Source organism: Procambarus clarkii, unplaced genomic scaffold, assembly GCF_040958095.1.
Source record: "Procambarus clarkii isolate CNS0578487 unplaced genomic scaffold, FALCON_Pclarkii_2.0 HiC_scaffold_1815, whole genome shotgun sequence".
Classification (NCBI taxonomy): domain Eukaryota; kingdom Metazoa; phylum Arthropoda; class Malacostraca; order Decapoda; family Cambaridae; genus Procambarus; species Procambarus clarkii.
Window position 1 is genome coordinate 1 of NW_027190839.1, and position 25,000 is coordinate 25,000.

The 25,000-nt window shown below is 36.9% G+C and overlaps 2 protein-coding genes across 2 annotated transcripts; one reads left to right on the forward strand and one right to left on the reverse strand.

Moving 5' to 3' along the window:
* Positions 1-1,885: 1,885 nt before the first annotated feature.
* LOC138362436 (ARL14 effector protein-like) lies at positions 1,886-2,593 on the reverse strand. Its single transcript, XM_069321054.1, has one exon. The coding sequence runs from the start codon at positions 2,591-2,593 to the stop codon at positions 1,886-1,888; it is 708 nt and encodes a 235-aa protein (XP_069177155.1).
* A 3,908-nt stretch (positions 2,594-6,501) lies between these two features.
* On the forward strand, positions 6,502-23,753 carry LOC123773160 (phospholipid phosphatase 3; the record flags this gene model as incomplete). The annotated part of the gene is given in 5 exon segments (XM_069321055.1): positions 6,502-6,656; positions 14,433-14,654; positions 14,962-15,093; positions 17,453-17,629; positions 23,496-23,753. Coding segments are annotated over 5 exon segments (827 nt in total), but the record flags the coding sequence as incomplete, so codon positions are not given.
* Positions 23,754-25,000: the final 1,247 nt, after the last annotated feature.

Below are 25,000 nucleotides of genomic sequence, written 5' to 3' on the forward strand. Positions count from 1 at the left end.
CAGCATGTGGTATTCCCAAGGGGAGTATGTGGTATTCCAAAGGGGAGTATGTGGTATTCCCAAGGGGAGTATGTGGTATTCCCAAGGGGAGTATGTGGTATTCCCAAGGGGAGTATGTGGTATTCCCAAGGGCAGTATGTGGTATTCCCAAGGGCAGTATGTGGTATTCCCAAGGGCAATATGTGGTATTCCCAAGGGCAGTATGTGGTATTCCCAAGGGCAGTATGTGGTATTCCCAAGGGCAGTATGTGGTATTCCCAAGGGCAGTATGTGGTATTCCCAGGGGCAGCATGTGGTATTCCCAAGGGCAGTACTGTATGTGGTATTCCTAAAGGCAGTATTGTATAAACTATTCACAAGGGCCGCATGTGCTATTCCCATGGGCAGTACATTGTCTTCCTAAGGTTGTTACCGTGTACAGTATTTCCAAAGACAGTTCATAGTCTTCCCAAGGGTGGTACACGGTCTTCCCAAGCGCAAGTATGTGGTCTTCCAGAGGGCATAAAATGCCTTAGACCATGTCTTGGTGTAGTTGTCTAAATCGTTTGCTTGGGAGTACAGTACCCAGAACATAAATACAAATCCTCCTTGCAATTCCTACTGATTTTCTCATTGATACATGATGTTAATGTGATTTCTTTGTGCATTATTAATGTTATTATTATTGCCTGGTATCTGGACCATATATATTTCCTATTAGAAAATAGGCATATTTTTAATTTTCATTAAAGTCATTTATTTCACTTTTATGTTATATATAGTTTTAATGGTGCCACGAGAAAAAGCCAGTTATTTTCTTACTATAGATGTACAGTAAACAAAAATGCAAAAATACCTTTGTTATTTTTTAACCCCATACTGGCATAAGGTTAAAATGGCATCAAAGTGCTATTTTTTAATGTCTGCAGACTGTGTTGAATATACGTGTCCATTTAGTTTAGGGGTCATTCCATCTCAAATCACCAAAAAGTCACCTATGGCTCCCACTCGACCCTCTCCAAATGCCATGAAATATTGTAGTAAGATAGCCCTAGACCCCAAATGACACTTTGCAAAATATTAGAGCTCGATCTGCTTTGGTTCTTAAATAACAGGTCAATATTCAATGGGCTCTTGTCCCGTTAATGCGTAAGTACAGTACCACAAAAATTACCAACTTTGACCCTTTGTTAATCGCTTCTGTTGTCTGTAGGAGTGTGAAATTTGACATACCAAGACAACTTTGGTGTAGAATAACGTAGTGTAATCAAAAAAGCAGTATGGGTGGCCATTCAGCTATCCATCCATGCTAAAGTCACTGCCAAATTTTGTCACAAGAAATTTTAACCCCAATTTGGGAGACCACTTACTCATCAGCAAAAGGTCTAAACGCCATGATCTTTTGCAACGATGTATAACAAGCACAATATTATGCAGTAATGCAATAGCAACTCTGTTCTATCCATATGTCCAAGGTGGCCCACTTGAAAGTTGGCCAAAAAAAATGTCTGTGTCATTCCCAATTTGGTTTTGAATGACACCATTGGATAGAGCAAATTTTTCTGTATAAGAGTAACTTTTATTTATGTTGGGATCTGAATTCCTAGTTCAGCCAGAGGACTCTGAAAATGATACCTTGGTGCAATACCGAAAAAATGAAATTATGATTCTCCATCTTCTTTGTGCACTGATCATGACTTTTTTTCTTTCCATTCTTTCCGGGACACATTCGACTAAATTCTTCACCCTCAAAAAACTGTACTACCCTTTCCTTCACTTCCTCAGGAACTGACTTGCCCTGCATTTTCTTCGGAATTGCTAGTATTCCCTGTTATTCTTTCAGCTTCCTAGCTTCACGAACCATGTATTCTGAAACTTTGAATTGCTCCATTGTCTTTTTGATAGACTAGCTTTGTGGCACGAGGGTTAGGGTTTGTATTTTTTCTTGGCGCTTTGCTACCTGGAATTTTAGCTTCATTTCTTCAATGAGTTTATTGAAGTCTTGGCAATTTGTGCAATGTTGGCTAGAACTTGGTACCAACAGGTTTTGGCTATCAATATTTCCAATTGCAGCAATCTGCTCGGCAATTATTTCCTGTGCTTGGCTAATCTTACTCTTTGCATAACCATGCTTATCCCTTGCATTAACTGGTTGATATTTAATAGGTGAGATGCCTAATACTGATAAACTTGTGTTTACACTTTCACAGATTTCCATATTATCAGCAGGGCCATCAGATTCAGTAGAGCTGGACTCACTTACCTGCTTACTGTCGAATTCCTTTCTGCATGATGTGCACAACTTTTGGCCAGGCTTAATACTGACTTTCAGCATATCTGACATTTTCTCTGCAGTAGCTACTGTGATTGGTCGCAAATCTTTTCGCTTTAGATGGCATTTCTTCTTGAAGGGATCACAGCAAGTTTTTTGCAAAAATTCAAATTTTGTCAACAGCAAAGCTTCATGACGGAGGCATACTTGAGATTCTCCATCCAAGTTCAGTTCACTTTGCTTTGCTATCAGTTTTTGATCTTCTGCATTACACTGTTTTAGAAACTTCAAGACTTTGTTGGGAGTGTAGGTTGTCGAGTGACATTCAGAAGTCACGCTCATGGCTAGCAATAGTACATGGCAATAACAATGGAATCCTGATTCATGACGTATCTGTAATCGAATTCAAATCAAATTATTTAACTGAATAACGTAATTTCAAGTGAGACTGTAATACATTAATATTAATATTGCTTTTTATTTATTTGTATATTTATTGCAAGTAAATACACAAATAAGTAAACAGCAATGTTTGACCTGCTGACACGATACTACAAAGATGTAAAGATAAATATAGAACAGGAACCTAAAATAGCACCGATTGTTTAATAATAATTCTGAATTCCACTCAAAAATTTTCTACCCAATAAAGCTTAAAATTTTTCCAATCAGTTTGGATATCAATTTGCTAGCAGTCATGATCAGTGCACAAAGAAGATGGAGAATCATAATTTCATTTTTTTCGATATCACACCAAGGTGTGATATCATTTTCAGTCCTCTGGCTGAACTAGGAATTCAGATCTCAACCTAAATAAAATTTACTCTTGTACAGAAAAATCTGCTCTATCCAATGGTGTCATTCAAAACCAAATTGGGAATGACGCATATTGAGATATTTTGCCTTGAAAGTTGGCTAGTTTTGCACAAAAAAATTTTTTGGCCAACTTTCAAGTGGGCCACCTCTGGACATACGGATACAACAGAGTTGCTATTGCATCACTGCATAATATTGTGCTTGTTATACATCGTTGCAAAAGATCATGGGGTTTAGACCTTTTGGTGATGAGTAAGTGGTCTCTAAATTGGGGTCCAAATTTCTCACGGCAAAATTTGGCAGTGATTTTAGCATGGATTGGTAGCTGAATGGCTACCCAAACTACATTTTTTATTACACTGCTGTATTCCGCACCAAAAGTTGTTCTGGTACTGTATGCCAAATTTCACACCTTTGGAGACTAGACGTGATTTGATAAAGGGTCAAAGTTGGCCCTTTTTACAATATGTATGCATTAATGGGATGAGAGCCCATTGAACATGGACCTATTTTTTAAGAACCAAAGCATATTGAGCTCTAATATTTTGCACAATTTCATTTGGGGGTCTAGGGGTACTTTATTACAAAATTTCATTAGATTTAGAAAGGGTCGAGTGATGAGGCCTTTGGTAAATTCACATGGAATGACCCCTAGTTCATTTATTATTCACCCCATGCCCAACCTACGGGCAGTAGTAGAAAATGTTAGAGGCATATAATGAGTTGAGTTCAGGAACTTAACCTCAAAATTCATTTAGCTAAGCAAGTTGAATTAATTATTGTACATTACAAAAGATTTTCTAAGCATCTAGACAAGTGTTGGATATACTGTACTTATGAATGTATTCGTAAGACATGTGTTGGATTTTGCAGCCAGATGGTTACACATTGTACCAGTACTGTATCTTCTTGAGGTTATCTTGAGATGATTTCGGGGCTTTAGTGTCCCCGCGGCCTGGTCCTTGACCAGGCCTCCACCCCCCAGGAAGCAGCCCGTGACAGCTGACTAACACCCAGGTACCTATTTTACTGCTAGGTAACAGGGGCATAGGGTGAAAGAAACTCTGCCCATTGTTTCTCGCCGGCGCCTGGGATCGAACCCAGGACCACAGGACCACAAGTCCAGCGTGCTGTCAGCTCGGCCGACCGGCTCTAAGCCGGTTTGTAAAACAAAAGTTAAAAAAAATAATTGTATAGTATTATAAATGCAGCTCTGGAACTAAAAACCATTAGGAATTTCCACCTGCAATGGATGACAACGGCTCCACAAACTCCCTATTGTGATCTGGGAGAACATTAATATTACATTCAGAGAATGTTATAAACTACAATTTGCATTTAGGAGCAATACAAATTAACAAGTACAGTACAATACTGTTGGAACTTTTCAAACACTTAAGGATTTGTCTTGCCATAAAGTACTGTATATAATTTTTTAGATGTAATAATAATATTGGTAGCCTAATAATTTGTACTGTATTGTATAAAGGATTAATATATTTTTAAATGCTGCTTGGCTCAAATCTGTAACATAGTGAACACCAAGCCTGGGTGGCTCATGTCTTCACGATTTGAGCCTAGTACAGTACTCACTCGCCACAACTATCTCAGTGCAGAGTATACTGATCTTAAGAAGCACATTAACAAACTGGAAAAGGTGCAAAGACTTGCCATTAAGTGGCTCCCAGAACTGAAGGACAAAAGCTACGAGGAAAGGTTAGAGGCATTAAACATGCAAAAACTAGAAAATAGACGAAAAAGAGGCGATATGATCACTAAGTACAAAATAGTAACAGGACTCGATAAAATTGATAGTGAAGAATTCCTGAGACCCGGAACTTCAAGAATAAGAGGTCATATACAGTATTTAAACTAACAAAACAAAGCTGCCAGAGAAATATAAGAAAGAAAATTCAGTTTTGTAAACAGAGTGGTAGACGATTGGAACAAGTTAGGTGAGGAGGTAGTGGAGGCCAAAACCGTCGGTAATTTCAAAGCGTCATATGACAAAGAGTGCTGGGGAGACGGGACATCACGAGCATAGCTCTCATCCTGTAACTACACTTAGATAATTACACTTAGGTAATTACTGACTGATGCAGTTGTATAATCAAACCAGTCTTATCGCACGATCATCCCATGTGACTGATTAGATAACTTAAACACCAGAAAATACAGAAAAATATCTCCATTTTGATTTGTTTACTGTAATAAGCTGAAGACAATATTCAACAAAATTCATGACTGAACTGAATTAACCAATGCCTGTATGATAACATGAAGCAAGATGCTGTCGCTAATGACACCACAGCAATTGTTATGGTATCGTGGGAGGATCTTTCAATAACAAAAGTAATACTGGGAATATATTACCAATTGTAAGTCCATATGAATGTAGTTGACTGATCGCTTTGCTTCTCTACAACAAGATATTTAAATCATTTGTGTGTACAGTAAGTCGACAACCATTTATAATGTCAACCTCAACCTGTCAGTACAATAAGCAATGGAAATGTACTAGAGTCCTTTACATCAACTTTTTTTTAGTTAATAAATGGCCATTAAGTGAATTAGTCCTAATGTTGTTCATCTTTAATTCTTTTTCTTTCTGAAGATAGTAATAAAAAGAGGTGTATCGTAATTGTGGCAGTTTACTTAGAACTGTACAGTAACCATAAAGATGTCTTTCCATGAAGTGAAATGACATTGATCTTTCAAAATTATGAAGGGCTAAATCCTTCTTAATACATTTTTGTTTTGTATTTCTTGGTGCTTTTAATGTTATAAAAGTCCCTTAAGTTATCATTCTACATTATATAAAAATATTAATCATGTTAATTAAAGCTAGTGGATATCTTGAGAGGTTTTCCCCTAATATGTTCATAACAAATCTATTGTGTTTTTGTATGTGTAATTTTTTTAAGAAATCAAGTGAGATTGCTTGTCTTTTAATAGATGTAAGGTCAAAATTTTGAATGGTTTGACTGTACAGTATTGCATGGTTTTTGTTTTGTCTGAACAGATATTAAAATATTTTGCTTTCAGATTATTATTGTTTTAATGTTTACAAGCTGTATTAACTCGTCACCTCAGCTTGTGTGTAGACAGATCAAGCTATTAAACTGAGTGTTTACAAGCCCCGCTAAGCCTCCCCCTCAGTCTCTTTAGTACTGTTCAGCTAGTTAACTGGTCAACATTTGGTATTCTGCTGGCTTTACCTTCTATAACCATAATTGACCAAGTGTAACTGTTGATTATTAATTGGGAAAACCCTTCATAGCCTACCACTTTCTTTTTCTTGCTTCTTGTCCAGGATTATTGTGATTATGGACAGTTGATCATGAAAATACATCATGTCAAGAGTTCGTCACAAATTACAGCATTAGTAATTTCGTTTACGTTATGTAGAATATTCAATCATTCTAATTTTTCAGTGACAGGCTGCATATTTGTGGTGAAGAAAGTGTGGTCTCCATTTGAACGGGGCATGTTTTGCCAGGATGAGTCAATCCGCTACCCGTTTACCGATCACGAAACAGTGTCTGACACGACACTCATGCTTTTTGGGGTGGCCATGCCCATGGGCTTGGTAAGTTGGGAAGACATTTCACACTTTGTCCCAACACTGGGCTCATCCCAGAATTGAATGTTGGGGCGATCAGTATGTGAGAGCAAAATACCATGAATGGTAGCCAGACAATGTGGGTAGTACTGTAACTTGTAGCTGGTCATGGCTGTTCACGATATGCTGGAAACAGTAGGAGGTGAATCTTGTCTTAACCATTAACGGCAATCCCTGGCTGCATTTTGATGCCTCAAATTGTGTTGACATTTGCTAGTAATGTATTCAACCACCTTGCGTTAAAGCATGAGTCGTCACCAATATCAATAACTCATATTCCTGGTCATCTCCAGCTATATTATTTAATCCAAAACAGAATTTGGGTTGGGTTTGAGGTATGCCAGTCTTTAATTAATGCTCGTTTAAATTGCGTTTTTTTTTTTATTTATTTTTAAAAGTAATATATTCGGTATAAATGCAAAATGGATGACAAAGACCTGATTGAGAAATAATATTTTTAGGAGTACAGTAACAGTGAAGTTAGAATGATTGTTAATGTAAAGTACAAATTTGAATTATACCAAAGCCAGAATAAGCTTTCCTGCTTCGTACTGTATTTGTAACTTGGGTTTTAGAAAAGAAGACAATGCATTGTAGATGTTAGTAAAAACATTTGTGTATAAAGAGCTTGCATAAGGAGGGGGGGAGTATCTTGTGTTTGTGTTTATAGCATTCCATTGATTATATGTTTTTGTTGGGTAGTGCATGCAATGAAAGCTTTAGTGATAGCTAAATAAATTCTTACTGAATTTAGGACATTCTGGTGTGTTCGCTCTGGTAGTATCATTTACACAGATATACCTGGTCCTCTACAGTATGTAAGCATTAAATTAAGAATATTCTTGAGCTTTAGGCTCATCCTTTCCCTTTTTGTTGCCAATGAAGCTGCTATTACTCAGGTACTATAGTCTAATTGATGGTGGAGTTTTTCTGAACAATTGCATTTGGTTATTGCCTAAGCTAAGATCTGCTACATTCTAATAGGAAACATTCTAAGGTTTGTGTGGTGATAGTGTGCGCCCCCCTTTCCCCCCCCCCAAGAAACTTTTGCTGTAGTCACTTCTTGGTGAAGAACCCATGGGAGGGTGTAAAGCATCAGAGCTATAGAATGATGAAACAATAGGAGCCAATACAGTAGTGTTGAGGATGGTAAAACATCCTGACACAACCTAGTGGGTTGTGTCAGGATGCTGCTAAAAATTCTTTAATTCCAATGACCATCCTTATTGTCTCCTGCATTTAATTTGCAGGGCTTAAGGTTGTTCATATCCTGGAATGTGCAAAATGTCATATTTGGGTGGATTCTTTGTTTGAGCCTTCATCTTGGTGACCATATTAAAAAACATGGAACAAGCTGGTGATTTGCGTGCCCCATTTTCTCAGGGAGCACTCCTATCTCTTGTATGATGAAAGGCTCTACCAAGAATAGTGATCACTGATTTTTGGATAGGTCAACACTTTCTTTTCTTGTCCAACTTTCTGTATACAGTAATTGCAATGGTTGTTATCCATTAGGTATCCCCTATCGCTTCCCCGAATTACTGGATGGTATCTCAGAATCACAGAAAGGCCTTATTGAAATTTGCTAATTTACCCAAGTTTAGATATTGTCTGGAATTCAGCCATGGTTCCTTTGTCTTCAGGCATTGTTGAATCTTCTGTAGCTCAGATTTTGTGCTAATTTTCTTTGTTCATCCATTCAAGCAACTCTGCTGAGTCCCTTCCCCCATCTTCATCAATCCAACATGCCTGTGGAACCTACCTCATTCATTAGATAGAATGTTTTTTTTTTTTTTGAGATATATACAAGAGTTGTTACATTCTTGTACAGCCACTAGTACGCGTAGCGTTTCGGGCAGGTCCCTGGAATACGATCTCCTGCCGCGAAGAATCGTTTTTTCATCCAAGTACACATTTTACTGTTGCGTTAAACAGAGGCTACAGTTAAGGAATTGCGCCCAGTAAATCCTCCCCGGCCAGGATACGAACCCATGACATAGCGCTCGCGGAACGCCAGGCGAGTGTCTTACCACTACACCACGGAGACTTTCTATTGATAATTCAAAGACATACAGCAGGTGTCAAGTGTAGGCAAAAGTGAAGGACAGCTTGGGCATTGGTCATGAAGCATATTGTAAAGTAAAATGTAAACATTCGCTGAAGCACGTATGTTCTGGATGCATCATGGTGCCACCTGGACCTTAACACAATGATGTTTGTAGCCACCTTGTTAGGATTAGTTATCTAGAGTCAGTTGGCTAATGTCTGACTATGAGAGTTATTTGCTATGCTAGATGTTTACCTTTTAACAAATTCTGTAATTTTGAAAAGTATTATTTTTTGTAATTAGTATTGTATTTGCTTATATTATGAAAATAGGTCATTTTTGCAGGCAGGAAAGCTTATCTGGTAATTTTAAGTGTTAACCCATTGTTCTAAGATGAATCTGAAAAATTACATATGGTGTTGAAATTATTTAGGCTAGACTTCTGCCCAAACTCGGTGAGTTGAGATCTAAAGTACAGCAAGTCGTTAGCAGGTGTATGGCCAAATCTCAATTTTTTCTCAGGTAATAGCATTTTTCCTGGGAGCCTTCTTTGTTATATTCTGTAGCCACTTACTCTTATCATTTATTCTTGTTTAGATTTGGATGCTCACTAAATTGCCACACTAATAAGCATGTCCGTTACTTACATAATGTCTTTGGTATGCTACTAATCATGACACCTGGATTTGGTATGAGTAATAACTATAACAATTAATCCCTTATGCTTCATCTGCAATATTTTACAGTATGTCTTCCCAGCTTTACCAGATATAGGGAGTATCAATAGATGGAACAAAATACGGTCACATTTGCCTGTGTTCTGTGCCCATGTTCTTAAAGGAGTTTTTATGTATTTATTTTGGTAAGCCTTGTGGTTATAATATAAAACAAAGACAGGGATATACACACATGTGATAAGACTTGTGTTGCCTTCAGAGTCGTTTGTTTGCTTATTTTTTATTAAGAATATTTATGTTGCTCTCACCCAATTCAAAGTTTCAGTTGGCTTGTCCACCCATTCCTCCCCTCCCACTCTACTGCTCATACAGTTAATGAGCGCTTCCATGCACAGGTAGATGCTTGAGTTGTGATATCCATTTACATCCCAATAACTGTTAACAATGGCCCTGGAGTGTAATCCTCTGCTGTGTTGTCAATTTTAATAATCATAATTTTTTAAATACAATATTTTGTAGATGTACTTAAACATGCTTTATGAGTTAATTTTTTGTAAGTGCATATATAACCTTCACTGTGGCATATTGTGTTTTTCAAGTATTGATTACAGTAGGATAAGTAAAGATAGCTACCCATTGCTGCTTCTTTTGAAATATAAATCAGTTTTTTTGTGCCCTGTTGTTCCTGCCATTCAGGGAAATAGAGGATCACTTATATTTTTACAGCTAATGAAGTACAGTATAGCAGTAGGACACTCTAGCTGGGTTTGCTGGTATAATCAAGGGAAAGGGAGGTATAAGGAAAACTAATATGAAGTGATCCCTATGTACAGCTTTGGACCCCACACTTTACAGTAGGCGAGCAGGAAGGATGCCATGCATGCTGCGGAACTAGCGAATGTTGCGCTGCCTCACTCATTTTTTGTCCCTTCTGTCCCTCTTGTTTTCCAGTGGCCATCCCTCTCCTCCTCTTCTTTCTGTTGGGCAAGCCATTTGAGCGAGGGTTTAACTGTGATGACGAAAGCCTCCGTTACCCTTATAAGGACTCCACAGTGAGCACAGGGGTGCTCTATGTGGTGGGCATGTTTCTGCCTGCCATATCGGTAAGTTGGTTGGTTCCCTCTTGCCCTTGCCCACCTTCCTAACCACCTGACCCAGAGTTCATTGTTCATCCCATAAATTTTTTTTTACATTTGTAATAGATGCAGTGTGCGTGCTTATACACAAGTTGTCAAAACAATAATTGGGGTTTTATTTAATTGTCCTATATTAATTGGGCTAATTAATCATTGATTTTTATTTCATGTTAAACTGAGGCAAAAGTTATGTTACTAATGCTTCTCATTAAGGGGTAACCACGGATATCACCTTCATGCAAGATGGCTAATACAAGTTGGGAGAGTGGTTCTACGCAGTATTGGGGCTTGAAACTGCAGATTTATGTACATTTAGCTTATTAACAAAGCAACTATTCACGGGGGAGGTTTTAATGCTTTTAGCATAAGACGATTGCTTATTGTAAATATCTACCAAATATATAAAACACTGCATTATATATAAGTACCATTTATATTATTCTATATTTCCAAATTCAGGAAGTGTGAACATTTAAAAAGAATTTTCCATATCCTCCATATCCTTATACTAGTTCCTTCCTAATCCTTTTCCCCTGTTTATCTTCATTTCCTTCTTGACCTATTGTGTTCTTTCCTGCCAAGACATTCAATCCTCGTTAATTTGCTTGAGCTCGACTAAATAATGTTTGTTGTAATATTTTGTTACACTTATTGTAAGGAAATGTGAGCAAGATTTAATGAGGCTTGATTGTTGTTCTTGTTGATGTGATGAGCACCGCAGCACTCCTGGGCACAGCACTAACTCGCCAATCCTGGCTCACAGATACCACAACTTTAATAAATCACTGTCTTGCCAAATTCTTATTAAAATTTTCAAATACTGTTAGACAACTCAAAACCCTAGGAGAAATTGTATTTAATTTGTAATTTGTTCTAATTTATGCTGATGTTTGTATTATTCTATTTATTACACTGTGTATTCATCACCTTCTATGACCTCATGACAATACAGGGAGGACTTAGATAATAATGGGTAAATGTTTTGAGAAAAAAGTAGTAGTTAATATCATCAGGCTTGGAGGAGGTGTACAAAGAAAAGGCAAAAGATGAGGCATCTCTAGTTGTCACCAATAGTGTGGTGATAAGAGTTTATCTAAATATTTATTACAAATATTGTGCAGTATGTATAGGCTTCTGCAAACAGAGAGAGCAACATAGTAAATGGAAGATGGCACAATTGTGGGATGCATCAAGTTAAAGTACTCGGGAAGCTCTGAGTGAAAGGTCATCCGTGATGGGCAGGAAATGCAAGTAATAAACCAAAAAAAAAAAGATCAAATTTTGCATATAAAGTAAAGTACTCTAGTGGAAATAATTTTTTTTTTTTTTTTTTTTAAGAACATAAAATGGCTGATTGAGGAGCTGTGAGTGATAAAATGAGCAAGAAGTTGGTCAAAACTATTGTATTGGAAGGTTGTGATGAATTTCAATAGGAAGGCAAGAGTGAAAGTTGGGAATGCAAGTTAGGGAGTGATAAAGGACAGAGGAAAGGCATAGAAGGAAGTTAGAAAATAAAAGTCTAGTCTCTTGGCAGTGGTATTGTATAGACAAAATTACATATACAGTATACAGTATATAATTAATGTGTGTGTAAATCACAAAAATTAACACAGGAAGAAAAATGGGAGTGTCAGACCACAAAGGAAGAATTGAAACAGGAATTTCCTTAAGTACTTTCGTATTTAATAATACATCTTCAGAAGGAACTCTCCTTCTGAAGATGTATTATTAAATACGAAAGTACTTAAGGAACTTCCTTAAGACATTAAAGTACAGTATAGAGGCATTAAAAGAAAATAGATGCAACAAAAACATAAGTGATGAACAATGACAATTTAGAAAGTTACTGAATATTTTGCTCAGATGTTTCCTTTAGGATGGTGGTCAAAAGAGAGTGAGAAAGAGATGAGGGTTAAAGTGAAGGTCAGTTTGACAGATAGAGCACTAGTATCATTGAAAGGTAGTGTGCTAGGTTAGGTTTACAGGTCTAGAGCCATTTAATCTCACGAACATAAACCTTGGAGAGAAGGGCTCTTGCACTTAATAGAATCATTTCAATGCTACAAGAGGCAATGTTTTAATGTGGATATATTTCAGTATTATAGTTCAGATATATGCTCAATTTGTAAATTATTTACAGTGATCAAAGGAGGGAGTTGTCTTATTGATCCTCATATAAGTGTATAAAAGGTTTATTTAACAGATCAACAGATCTCCAGTGTGTAGAGAGAAACCCCCAACCCCTACATTTTACGGTGTTAATCAGCTTAGCCGCTGTAGTTAGTGATAACAGTGAATGTAGATCCAGTAGTCAGATAACATGATGACCTTGTGCTTTTTAAGAAGGCTTTGCTGTTGATAGTTTTTATTTTATTTTTAGCTCCGTCATGGAAAATGGCAGTGCGTGTGAGCAATTATATTGTTTGTGGTATCTTAATGACCAGATGGATAGTTTGAATCCATACAGGCTTTGGTTGTCTGAGGCCTACTAACTAGTGATGAGCAAGTTGCACCCTGATGTTTGTGAAGCTGGGGAAGCTGCCATTGTAAGGCATTATAACTTCTGGTTGCAACGCCTGGTTCATGTTTGCATGTTTGTGCATTATGCTCCTCCTCTGTACCCTCTTTAACAGACTCTTTAAAAGTGCATGTGTTTGCATATGTATTTCATATATTGTATACTCATACATATGTTTATTTAACACATGTTAAATTCGTTTATTAGATATAAAAAAAATTGTATTCATTACAGTACTGCTTTAATATTCCTAATGTGCCAAAGGAAAGAAGCTATTGCTGGTCCACCTTAGGCATTAATTTAGTTTAGGGTTCACAATGCATCATTGCAGTCACCTGATGGACACAGGCATTATGAAAGACTGATTTTACAGTTTAATAAGGACTACAGTGTTGCAATAGTTGACTAAAACTCTGACATAGCATACATATGTGCCTAATAAGTAAACATGTGTTCATACCGTTACATATACTGTACATACATTCGTTCATGCCCTCCTATCCACTAAAGCATTCATTGTCATATCCAAAAAAGCATTCATTCAGCTGTATCCATAAAAACATTCATTCAATCATTTACACATGAGTACTTTTATCCATAAATGCACTCATATATACACAAATGCACTTCTATCCACAAATGCACTTCTATCCACAAATGCACTTCTATCCACAAATGCACTTCTATTTACAAATGCACTTCTATCCACAAATGCACTTCTATCCACAAATGCACTTCTATCCACAAATGCACTTCTATCCACAAATGCACTTCTATCCACAATTGCACTTCTATCCACAATTGCACTTCTATCCACAATGGCACTTCTATCCACAATGGCACTTCTATCCACAATAGCACTTCTATCCACAATTGCACTCTTGTCTACAAATGCACCCTCCTATTCACAAATGTACTTAATCGTGTCCACAAATAGCACCCACTCTTTACACAAAGTTTCTCTCATTTGCATACATAAGGTAATGATAGACTTGCAAAACCTGTGTGTTGAGAACATGTGCCTGAGTTTCTTGAATGTTTTGCATGTTTCCAAAACTGACAACTAAATGTGTTGATGTGATCATAGTTTGTTTTGATCAACACCAGGGCTGCATTAACAATACTGTACCTTCCTTGTAAATTCTAAATTATAAATGAAAGTCTGCATAGACATAGTACAGTAGTACATTTTACAATATTGTTTGCCATATATATATTTTTGTTTTTATAAAAATATAAATAAAGTAATTTTGAGATGCATGAAGTTATAATTGAAATATTTTTGCTATCAGGGTATTGGTCTATGCAGAATATTTGAGCAGTATAACTTTTGTAATGTCTCACAAAATCTTTAAATTGGTCCAGATGTGCCTGTTGGAGTGGTGGCGGATTCGACAAGAAGCAGTAGGCAAGCCAGTTATATTGTGTAACAAACAAGCTAGTTCTTGGTTTTGGGCCTCATACACCACAATAGGTGCGTTCCTTTTTGGATGTGCCTGTTCGCAACTATCTACCGACATTGCAAAGTACTCGATAGGAAGGTTGAGGCCACACTTCGTCAGTGTATGCAAGCCTGACTGGAGTAAGGTACATGCATTTCAATATCATTACCCTGTTTCTCACTTTCTACTATGTATCAGCCCAAAGAAATTTTAAATAATGTAACATTAATATCATTAGAGTAAGGTACACTTCTGTATTTAAATTGTTTTTGTGTACTCAAGGCTAAGGTACACTGTAAGTAATAACTAGTAGTCTTAAACAGGTTTGTTTCATATAAATCTTTGTACATTCTTTTCATCTGTTTACAATAGTTGGAAATGTAATTTCAAAATAAGAATTTAAATAAAATTCATGTGGAAGAATGGAACTGAAGCATATTGTTGTCTTTCAGATTAATTGTACTGAAGATTATATTGATCCCATTCCCTGTACATCAGATGATGCTCATAGAATGAAGGAAGCTCGGCTTTCATTTCCATCTGGACATGCTTCTTTCTCTGCATTTACAATGATATACTTAGTGGTAAGTGCACTAAATAGTATTTAACTTCATCAATACAGGTGGCCCATGATCTACATGTTATTTGAAAGCTCATATTTAGGTTTATGTTGGCAAACACTTTTATACAAAATTTGGAGGTGCATTGGTGAACTTCCGGTTGAACCTATCCATGCAGGTTGAGCATGGATAGACTGCACCAATCCTCAGGGCTGTTGTGTTTTTGGCAATGAGATGGGTTACTGCACACCTTACATCCATGTGTTTTACTAACTTTTTTTCTGCACTTCCCAAGATTTCTGTATTATACTATGTACTGAAGTTGTCTGGAAAGTGGAGAGCATGAGAATGCTGGAGAGCAATGAGAATAGGTTCTGAGAATGATGTAATGGCCAGACATGCTGTGCCAGGAATAAATGATGATAGTTGCAAAGTAAGTATGTGCAATTAACAAATGTAATTTGTAATAATATTTAAAGAGTAAGTGAATATATCATCATGCATATGATGAAATGGAAGAAAAGCCTTAATTGATTATATAATTGTAGATAAAAGTGTGTTGCAATACAAAAGCAATGGGAGGAATACTCAACCAAGTACTTCCTCTCATTCTGTTACTAGTTTGTACACAACCACCACACCAACTTAGCATCCTGACTAAACATTCTTTATATACCTCCCACGTATCAAATTTTGCTTTGTACTCATCAGTCGACCCCTTCTCTGTCAACTTTCACCTTTTACATATATGTGAGTGGCCATCCTCCATTTCATTCAACCTTATCTTACATAACACTATAATATCATGTAATCTTCTATACATGGACTCCTCCACCTCTTTCACTTTTTAAATTTAAATTTGAAGTTAAATGAGGTTAAATTTCTTTCATATGTTTTTGTAACTCATCCATCTTGACTCTGATACTAGTCTAGTGTCATATCTCTTGCTTAGTTTTGGATTTAATGAGATAAGGACTCCACGCTAGTGACACATGTTCCAAAATATATCTTTGATGTGTGGAGCAAACAGTGCCTAAATGACTCTGTGGTCAGGTTACTAAAGGCAATTCTTATGTTAGCCAGCTTTTCATGTGCAGTTGATGATATCCATTTGATGGCGAATTTTGGAAAACAGGTTCGATGTGATATCAACACCTAGGTCTTTTTATTTTTTCCAATTTTGAAAGGGACTTTCTCTCCCATTTGGTACTTGTGTTTGGCCTCCTGTTACCTGCATCTAGCTTCATTACTTTGCACTTTCCTGGATTGAGTATGCTGCCAAGGTCTTTCTGACAGTCCACAAAATATGTAGTGTGCCCATTCTTCTGTCTCATTGTAATAAAATTCCTGTTTGTGTGATGAATTTTGTCGTCTCTAAACCCATGCTGGTGTTCTGCATTAAATGCTCTTCTCTTTCTTGATTTCCTACCAATTTCTTTTCAGTGGTATTTTTCATCATCCTATATAGTACAGTATGCATGTAAGGAATTAGTGACCTTCATTTTAATGCTGCTTGTCCCTTTTTTTCCTCTCTCTTTCTCGCCACCGCAGTGGCTGTCTTCTTTCTGGTAGTTCGCTTTTTTCTAGTGACGTTATATATGTCCTAGTAAATAAAACCAGCATTGCCCAATGTTTCCGCCACCTATCTTAGTATCCATGGTGAAACCCTGTTTGGTCCCCACAGTCTTAGTTGTGTCCAGCTCTAGCAAGTAGCTCCTTCATCTCTGGTAATCTGAGTCCTCCTATGCTTGCTTGGCTTAACTTCATCCCTATAATTTTCTGTAAATATATTCTTCCCTAATCAGTTTCATAAACTGTTCTTTACTATTTCTCCCCCCTGACCTTACTATGGAGTAGCTTGGGTCGTCTATGTTTTATTTGCAATTTCATTCTCAAATTGTCTTTGTTTCTCTTCTCACACTGACATATTCATTTATGGGCCTCTAGTAGCCCTCTCTACTCTTTTATTCTGTTACTCCTGAAATTTCTCAATTCCCTCGTGCTAATGTGTTTTACATCATTACAACCATGCTTAAACAGTTTAATCCTATGTTTTTTCTTAGTCCTCTCTTCAGATAGTAACAAACTTGTTGACTGCTTTCTAAAAAATGTCAGTGAGCAGTTTAATAGTACAATACTGTAAATTATTGCAATCATCTTTAGTTGTAAATGATTGAGTTGATGAATTTGCTTACTTGGAGCTAGAAATAAATAAAAATAGGAGTCATTCTATATTATCTTAATTTAAATTTTAAGCTTAAGAATTGGCTTATATTTGCTAAAGTCCTTACAAGGTATAGATAATTATCAGTGTGGCTTACATTACTTAATACCTTGTTTTCTAACACAGAATGTTGTTAGATATATGCTGTTTATATTTCAGATCTACCTTCAAGTGCGATTTAAATTCAAATCACCCAAATTGGTTCGTCCTTTCCTGCAATTTGTGTGTTTGATGATGACTTTTGCCTGTTGCCTGTCCAGGATTTCTGACTACAAGCACCACTGGTCAGATGTTCTCTTTGGCTTCCTACTTGGGACAACTGTAGCATTCCTCATTGTAAGTTGACCTCATGTCTCTTCACACTTCATTTTAGCAATGCAGTATTTTGTAAAGTTTTTCTCTGTTGAGGTAATATAATTTTGTCATTTTAAATTATGGTTAGTTTCCATTAGTTTCCTTGTGTGAAGATTAATGTAATATATTTTAGCACATGAATTTTTATTGTGAAAAGCTTTTGGCAGTGACCCTGATAGAAACATAAAAGCATTCATTCTTTCATTTTTACACCATACAACCCTCTAGTCGATGTATGTGTCGGATCTATTTCGCGGTTGGCAGTATCACCCTAAGCGTCATCCTGAGGTTGAGGAGGCCATGCAGCTGCAGAATTGTAGTCGCTCGTCATCCCCAACCAAGATAGACTTTGTTTAAAGCATCTCAGGGTCAGGGTCAACATATTATGTTTGGCAATCTGCAATCGTGTGCTTTATAATAGATTTGCATTTCATTTGCTTGTGTGTTTTGCTTCATTGTCATTTTTATATTTTGCTTCTGTCTGTATTATTTGTGCATGCATGCAAATGGATATTTAATAAGGATTTAAGTTTGTGAAATAAGTTATACATTTATTAATTGAGGAAGGAATATGCAAGTTAAATTCCATTCACAGACACCCACTCCCCCCAGTGATTTCTCTTGCTTTGTATATGATATGTTGATATGAGTAGATGACAACATGCCTATGGCATTGTACCATAAGACAAACATAATGTTGCACATATTTGTCAGAACTATATTGGAATGTTATTGAGTTACAGAGCATCACTTGGTTTCCGAACCCCTTGGGGACGAGACTCGTCGGTTATCATGTAAGTTCATAAACGAGAAATGGAGGGAAAAAATAAACTAGAAATGTAAAAAAAAAAATTATCGAAAAATGTCGGAAAAGCTCTAGGAGAAAAAAATTGACAGGTTCTTAGCGTAAATGCGACAGTATTTTGTTTGTACTCACCAATAAGAAAAGTCCTGATCCGCTTATGTTGACGTCGATGTTGATGAAGCATAGTTATTTACATGAAAGAGGTGGTGGTGGATGTTGATGGTTCTGGGTTGACTGGCAGTTGTTGGGTTGACTGGGTCATCATGTGGTGAGTCAGGTGCAGGTGAGGCAATGCGAGCTTTCTTGGAAACCATTGCAAAAGACTCTTTAATTGACATTTGTTTCATTCCCTTTGATCTTGTTTTTAAAAACTTCATGTACAAATTGTACAGACTCATCATGTCCTTAGTTTCAAACTCGCTGTAACTCGTGTCCGTAAATGCCATAATGTCTTCAAAATGTTGCTGAACTTTTTCAATATTACATTTTTCCTTTAACGTTTCTTCATCATCTTCCTCTCCATCTTCTTTATTGCACTCTTCTGGCTTTTTTGCTACACAACTAATTCTATAATTTCATCATCAGTCATGTTTCGATTATTTGGGTCTTCTTCGTCAAAAATCTATCCACCTATCTATGTCATCTTCTATTGTTTCAGTCACTAGTTCTGCTCTCAGTTCAGGGGACTTAATTCCCTTGACATAGGCTAGGAGTTCCTCTCTTAATTTTTTCCTCTCGCTAACTTTCTTAACCGTAAATCCTTCAAAATCTGCCTCGTCATCTTCCTCAGGAAACAGACTAGACGTAGGCCAAAGATTTTTCCAACCATTTCTGTGTTGTCTGCTGTACCTCATCCCATGCACTAGCAATAGTCCAGATAGCTGACTTTATTGTGAAGACTTTATAAAAGTCCTTAATAGTTCCTCGCTGATTATTAAGACATCTGGCAAACATCCTCTTGTAGTGGTGGTGTTTAATTATTCCTTGATCCATGGGTTGGATCTGTGAAGTTGCATTGGGTGGTAAGAACATTCCAATAATATTGCCATTTACCAGCTCATCACCTCGTGGATGCGTTGAACTATTATCTAGCAGCAGCACAACTTTGCTCTTTTGCGGGAGGCCAACACTTTTCAGGTGCTCCTTCACCTCGGGTACAAAGTTCTTATTAAACCACTCAACAAATATTACTCAAGACATCCACGCACTTGGCTGGTCCTTATAAATCACAGGGAGGCACCTAGCTGACTTTAAAGTCCTGGGGTTTTTACTAATCCCAATCACAAGTAATTTTAATTTGTGCGTGCCACCTGCATTTGCACAGCACAACAAAGAAACTCTGTTTGTTCTGTTTATAACCACCTGAAGGATCTTCTTCACCACTATGAGCCATCGTGTCTGTGGGTAGCATACGCCAGTACAAACCTGTCTCGTCAGCATTATAAATTCTCTCCGCAAATTTACTTGCATACTTGTCAGCACCAACAATGTCAGCAGATTGTCTTTCACCATGTACTTTAATGAACCTAATGCCATGGCGGGTTGTAAAGCTTTTGAGATCCATCGCTGTATACAGCAGTAATTTTCTATATAATTTCTATATACTGTACAGAGTAATTTTCATTGCTTGGTGAAATTCACTTGCATTTGTGGTGCCTTTTCCACGTGAATTCCATATGAAAAAAGATACAAAACAGTACTTTTGCTAATGCCATATTCAGCACACACGACACTTCTTGTGACACCGCTCTCCCCTTCTTAATTATTTCAACTTTCTTCTCAAATGTCATCACTGACTTCTTTCTTTTACGTAACCTGCTTGTTGATGCTTTCGGTGACACAATGCGTGCATTTGGAGCCGACATGGTGCACGAATGTTCCTTGATTGTGGTGATATGTAAAACAAATTCACGGAATGAGCACTCCAGTCTCGTGACAAATCAAAACAATGGGAACAATAGGCCGTGAATCTGTGACGTCACAAGGTGGCAGGCACTAGAGTGGTGGTGCCCGACACGGTCATTGGGCAAACTAGACCATCTCCCACCCACCCACCCCCCGGGCCGGCATGACGCTTGGTGGACCACTTCCCTACCCGAACTTGGTTCGTGTAGGGTAACCCCAACCCTGGCCAGCGCAAGACTTTGCGGACCGCTTCATACCCGACCTTAGTTTGTGTAGCGTGACTCCCCCAACCCCAATGGGGAAACTGAAAGTTTCGGATAACTAAAGTTTGGAAACCAAATGGTGCTCTGTATTACATTGTGCATGTTGATATAAGAACCATGTGCAGATTCTTCTGATTGCATTAGTAGGATAGTAAGGCACTAATATGGTTGAAGAATTGAGCTTCGTTCTATTTATGTAAATATGTCATGAACAAACATTTTTTTACATCAGAATGAAATGCTTAATGAGGGACATAAGAGAGAATGTGAGAATGGAATTCTCAGATGAAACAAATTAAAGATGTAATATTGCATTATGTTGAAGTTAATATACGTGTAGTGTTGCATTGAAACATAGTGCGTCCTCACTCCAGCAACTCTCGCTCTAGCTACTCCTGGGTGGTCCGAACAAATTTTAATTGAACCAATTTATTTGGTGAAACGCACTAATGTTTAAGTGAAGATTATTTATCCAAGCCATCGCCGAGACAGTGTTTCTGGAGGGGGTTGTGTTATCAGCCATTCATGAGCCACCTAATCAAAGTGTAAATTATTGTACAATGCTTAAAACTTTTAATCAAACTTGAATATAACAATACTGTATTTTAAAAATATATATTTATGTGTAATTTGCAAATTATAAAATACCTTTACTAATACTGAATTGAAAAAATACCTGCATACATAAGACAACCAAAAGTGAATATTATTTTGCTTCCATGTATTAATTAATAATGCTTGTCATTATTAATTAATACATATTATTAACATATGTATAAAATGTCACCAAAGCATAAGCTAGACCAGCACCAAATAAAGAACTACGTAGATCACTAGCCGAGAGCGCCAAACAGCAACAAAATGTTTCTAATCTCTTCAGGGTTGTCAACTCCACACTTGTCCTACAGCGTTAATTTTGGTATCGCTGAGATAGCAATAAAATTCCCTACGCGGACATATGCATATATATGTTGAATCATGGTCTCTGCCCACCTGCAAGAGTGTGGGAAGTGGCCAAAGTGTTACCCCTTACCGCACACCTGACGACACATCTGGGAAACCACGCTTAGGAAGTGTATACGCTTTTCACTGTCCTGACTTTAATTTTCGATGTACCTATTTCAATTCTGTAGCAATGTGTTCGCAATAGAATGTTCTAGAAGAACATACGTATAAAAGTTCAACACAGCATAAGTTAGAATGGCACCAAATAGAAAACTATGTTGAACGATATGCGTGCGCGGCAAAAACCGACGAAATGTTTTTGCTATTTTCATGTTTGTCAATTTTACACTTGTTGTACACTGTATTTATTTGTAGGACAGTGATCGCAATAAAATTCCCTACACAGACATATGCATATATGTTGTTCCATCACGTTTCTGAATGCGTTTCCTTCGCTGCACTTCATTAGTGTCTGCATTGTGCAAGTTGGTGATGAGTGAGACAACGCGCTTGTCTTTCCATAGTATAACAAATGTGTTATCTTTGCGCTGGTACAGGGTGGTATCCAATGCAATTTTACCCTTTGTCTGCTGTTGCAGTTCCTTTGGTGCGCCATGTTGCAGTCTAAGTGTGCCACATATGTAAACCCCAACTTCTCGTAACTTCTCTGTCAGGGTAACTGAGTTATCCATGTACAGATGATAACCCTTGTTCACTAGGAGCTGAATCAACCCCATGACAGTTTCCACTGTAGTTTTTCCAATGCCACAATATACGTCAAAATCATATCTGTAGCCAGATGTTGATTCAGCCAACATGTAAAACTTTATACCATATTTGTCTGGTTTGTTGGGATTGTACACCTTGAAAGAGAGTTGGCCATGCCATGGCATCGTACCTTCATCCAAACTCAATTCTTTTTTGGAACATATACTTCTGCAAATTTCTTTGTAAAATACTCCATCACTGGTCGCAGTTTTATCAACCTCTCAGGATTGTTCTCGGGAACTGTTGTTGTTATACGTATGAAAGAACTGGGCAATATGTTGGAACCGTCTCGACGATGTGGATTAGATAGATCTCAAAAGGCTTAGGAACCTGTGCATCAGTAGACTGAAGGGTGAGAGGCAGGACCAAGGAGCCAATGCTCAATCTTAGCTAGCACAGTTAGGGGAGTACATAGCTGAGACATGCCCACTTACAGTAGGGATACTCCCAGAACAAAAACGTTATATTTTGTTGGTGAATATTTAAGGAAAATATTACTAACCAAATGTTTTTACTATTATTTAGAACTAAAGGGTGGAGAATAGCTAAATAAATAATGTGGGTATGCCATTGCTAAGTTGTGTTGGTCCACCAAGAAAGTGTAGCAAGGTGCCATCATATTGCAGAAATCCAGAAGTTTGTCATTCGACATATGGTGTTCTTTCTGGCACTTCAAGTTCTAAACCCACCATGATATGCAAGGTTATAGTGTGCTGTATTTTAAATGTTGCAGCTGGTTTATAGGAATAAATATGCCAGAGTAGAGGAGGAAGGGCCTTATTAACTATGCTTATCACAGTATTCATCATTAAAGCCAAGATACAGGTGCTTAGATTTTACAGTAACCAACCCTGTAAATTTGTGCTGCTAGAAACTAATGCTTATACTGTTGATAAAATATGGGATTTAGCATGTGTGACATTTCTGCTATATACACATCATAGTAGTTTTCTATTTGTTCTGTATAGAATAGTAAATAAAAACTCAACAGCACTAGTACTAACTGATCATTCACCTTTTATCTTAGACACACATTTTGGAGGATTTTATAGTTTTCTCTGAGTATATGTTATTTATGTAAAATGTGTTGATTAAACAATATGTGTTGATTTTGCACATGAAATTTTTAAATATTCTAATGGTTTGTATTTCGTCTTTCCAGTCGCGATATGTATCGGATCTTTTTCAAACTGATTCACATCAAATAGTGGACGGCAAGGGCCAGACAGTCTTCCTACAAGATCGGCGTTTTATGGGTAACGAAAGTGAGAATAATACCGGCCGTACAAATCTAGATGATTAGAGTATATATGAGGTCAGATGTACAATATTTTTTGTTGCCTAAACAATGTATAAATTTCAATTTTTTTTTTTTTTTTTTTTTTTTTTTTTTTTTTTTTTTTTTTTTTTTTAGACCTTGTCAGGTTAGTTATGACACCCCATCCCCCCCCTCATGTTTTATGAACAATTTTAGTAGGGTTTGATATTAATTATCCAAATTACCCAATTTATGGGTTTGATATATTTTTCCCATTTTTATGGTTTACATTACTTACCTCATTCTCATGGATAGTGTATCAGAGTGGTTTGGACATCTTTTGTAAGTGATGGAGAAATAAGATATTTCTCTAAAATAAAATTTGACCTTCATGATAACTTTAAAAGTTACAATACCAAAAGAGACTTGATGGAGTGAGGGGATATTTGCTTAAAGTTTAGACTGTGTGGCTGCCTGCTTGCCCAGATATTGTGGATTTTACGTATTTGTTTCATTTTACATAAAAATGTATTACTGTTTTGTATATGACAGACCTGTATAGAAATACATTTGATCTCTTTTTTAAAAGGAATGATAACATTGGTTAACAAAAATTAAGTGTGTGTGTATTAAAGCTTTTAATTCTAGATTAACTTTTATCAACGTGTCTACAAAGAGAGTTTCCGGTCTTGTAATGTTCATAACTGGTGCCTGGAGCTAGCAAATGCTGCCATCCATTGCTAGCAGGATCAAGTGTTTCCCAAATGCAATAACACAGAAGCCAGCAAGAGTGCCCTCTTGAAACCCTCACATTTACATTTCATACTTACTTCTACAGCTTGTTTTAAACGTAATAGAATATTGCAATTAATTGTTTGTTTGTAAGTAATGTTCTCTTGTTCAAGATTGTACCATTATGAATGCATAATTATTAATGCTAAACATAAAATAAAGAGTATTATTTTTCTTACTTTGAAATTTAAGAGGAAAGAATGTAAAGAATGCAAAAGTAAAAAAGGGTCAAACTGAATTTTTGTTGTATTATGCAACTAAATTAGGTCAAATTCCTTGCCAAGTATATTTACTGGTTTGATATTAATTGGGAAGACTTGTGGCCTGGTATCGAGTCATTTGACCCATATTATCTGAAAATTTATTCAAAAGGTTGCTGTTTATTTGAAAAAATGTACCGTAATTGCACAGTTGGAAAGTGCATCTCTCTTACTTGAAATGTGAATCTTAAATCATTTTAGTGCCATTGTGTGAGAAGATGGGAGGAGAGGTGAAGCTTGTGTAAGGCTTATCAATGTTAAGGGCATCATGCCACTATTCTCTTCAGAGTACTCTACACTATATTAAATTATTCTTGCTCTTTTTAGGAATTCACTCTAAAACACTCAATTTTATCA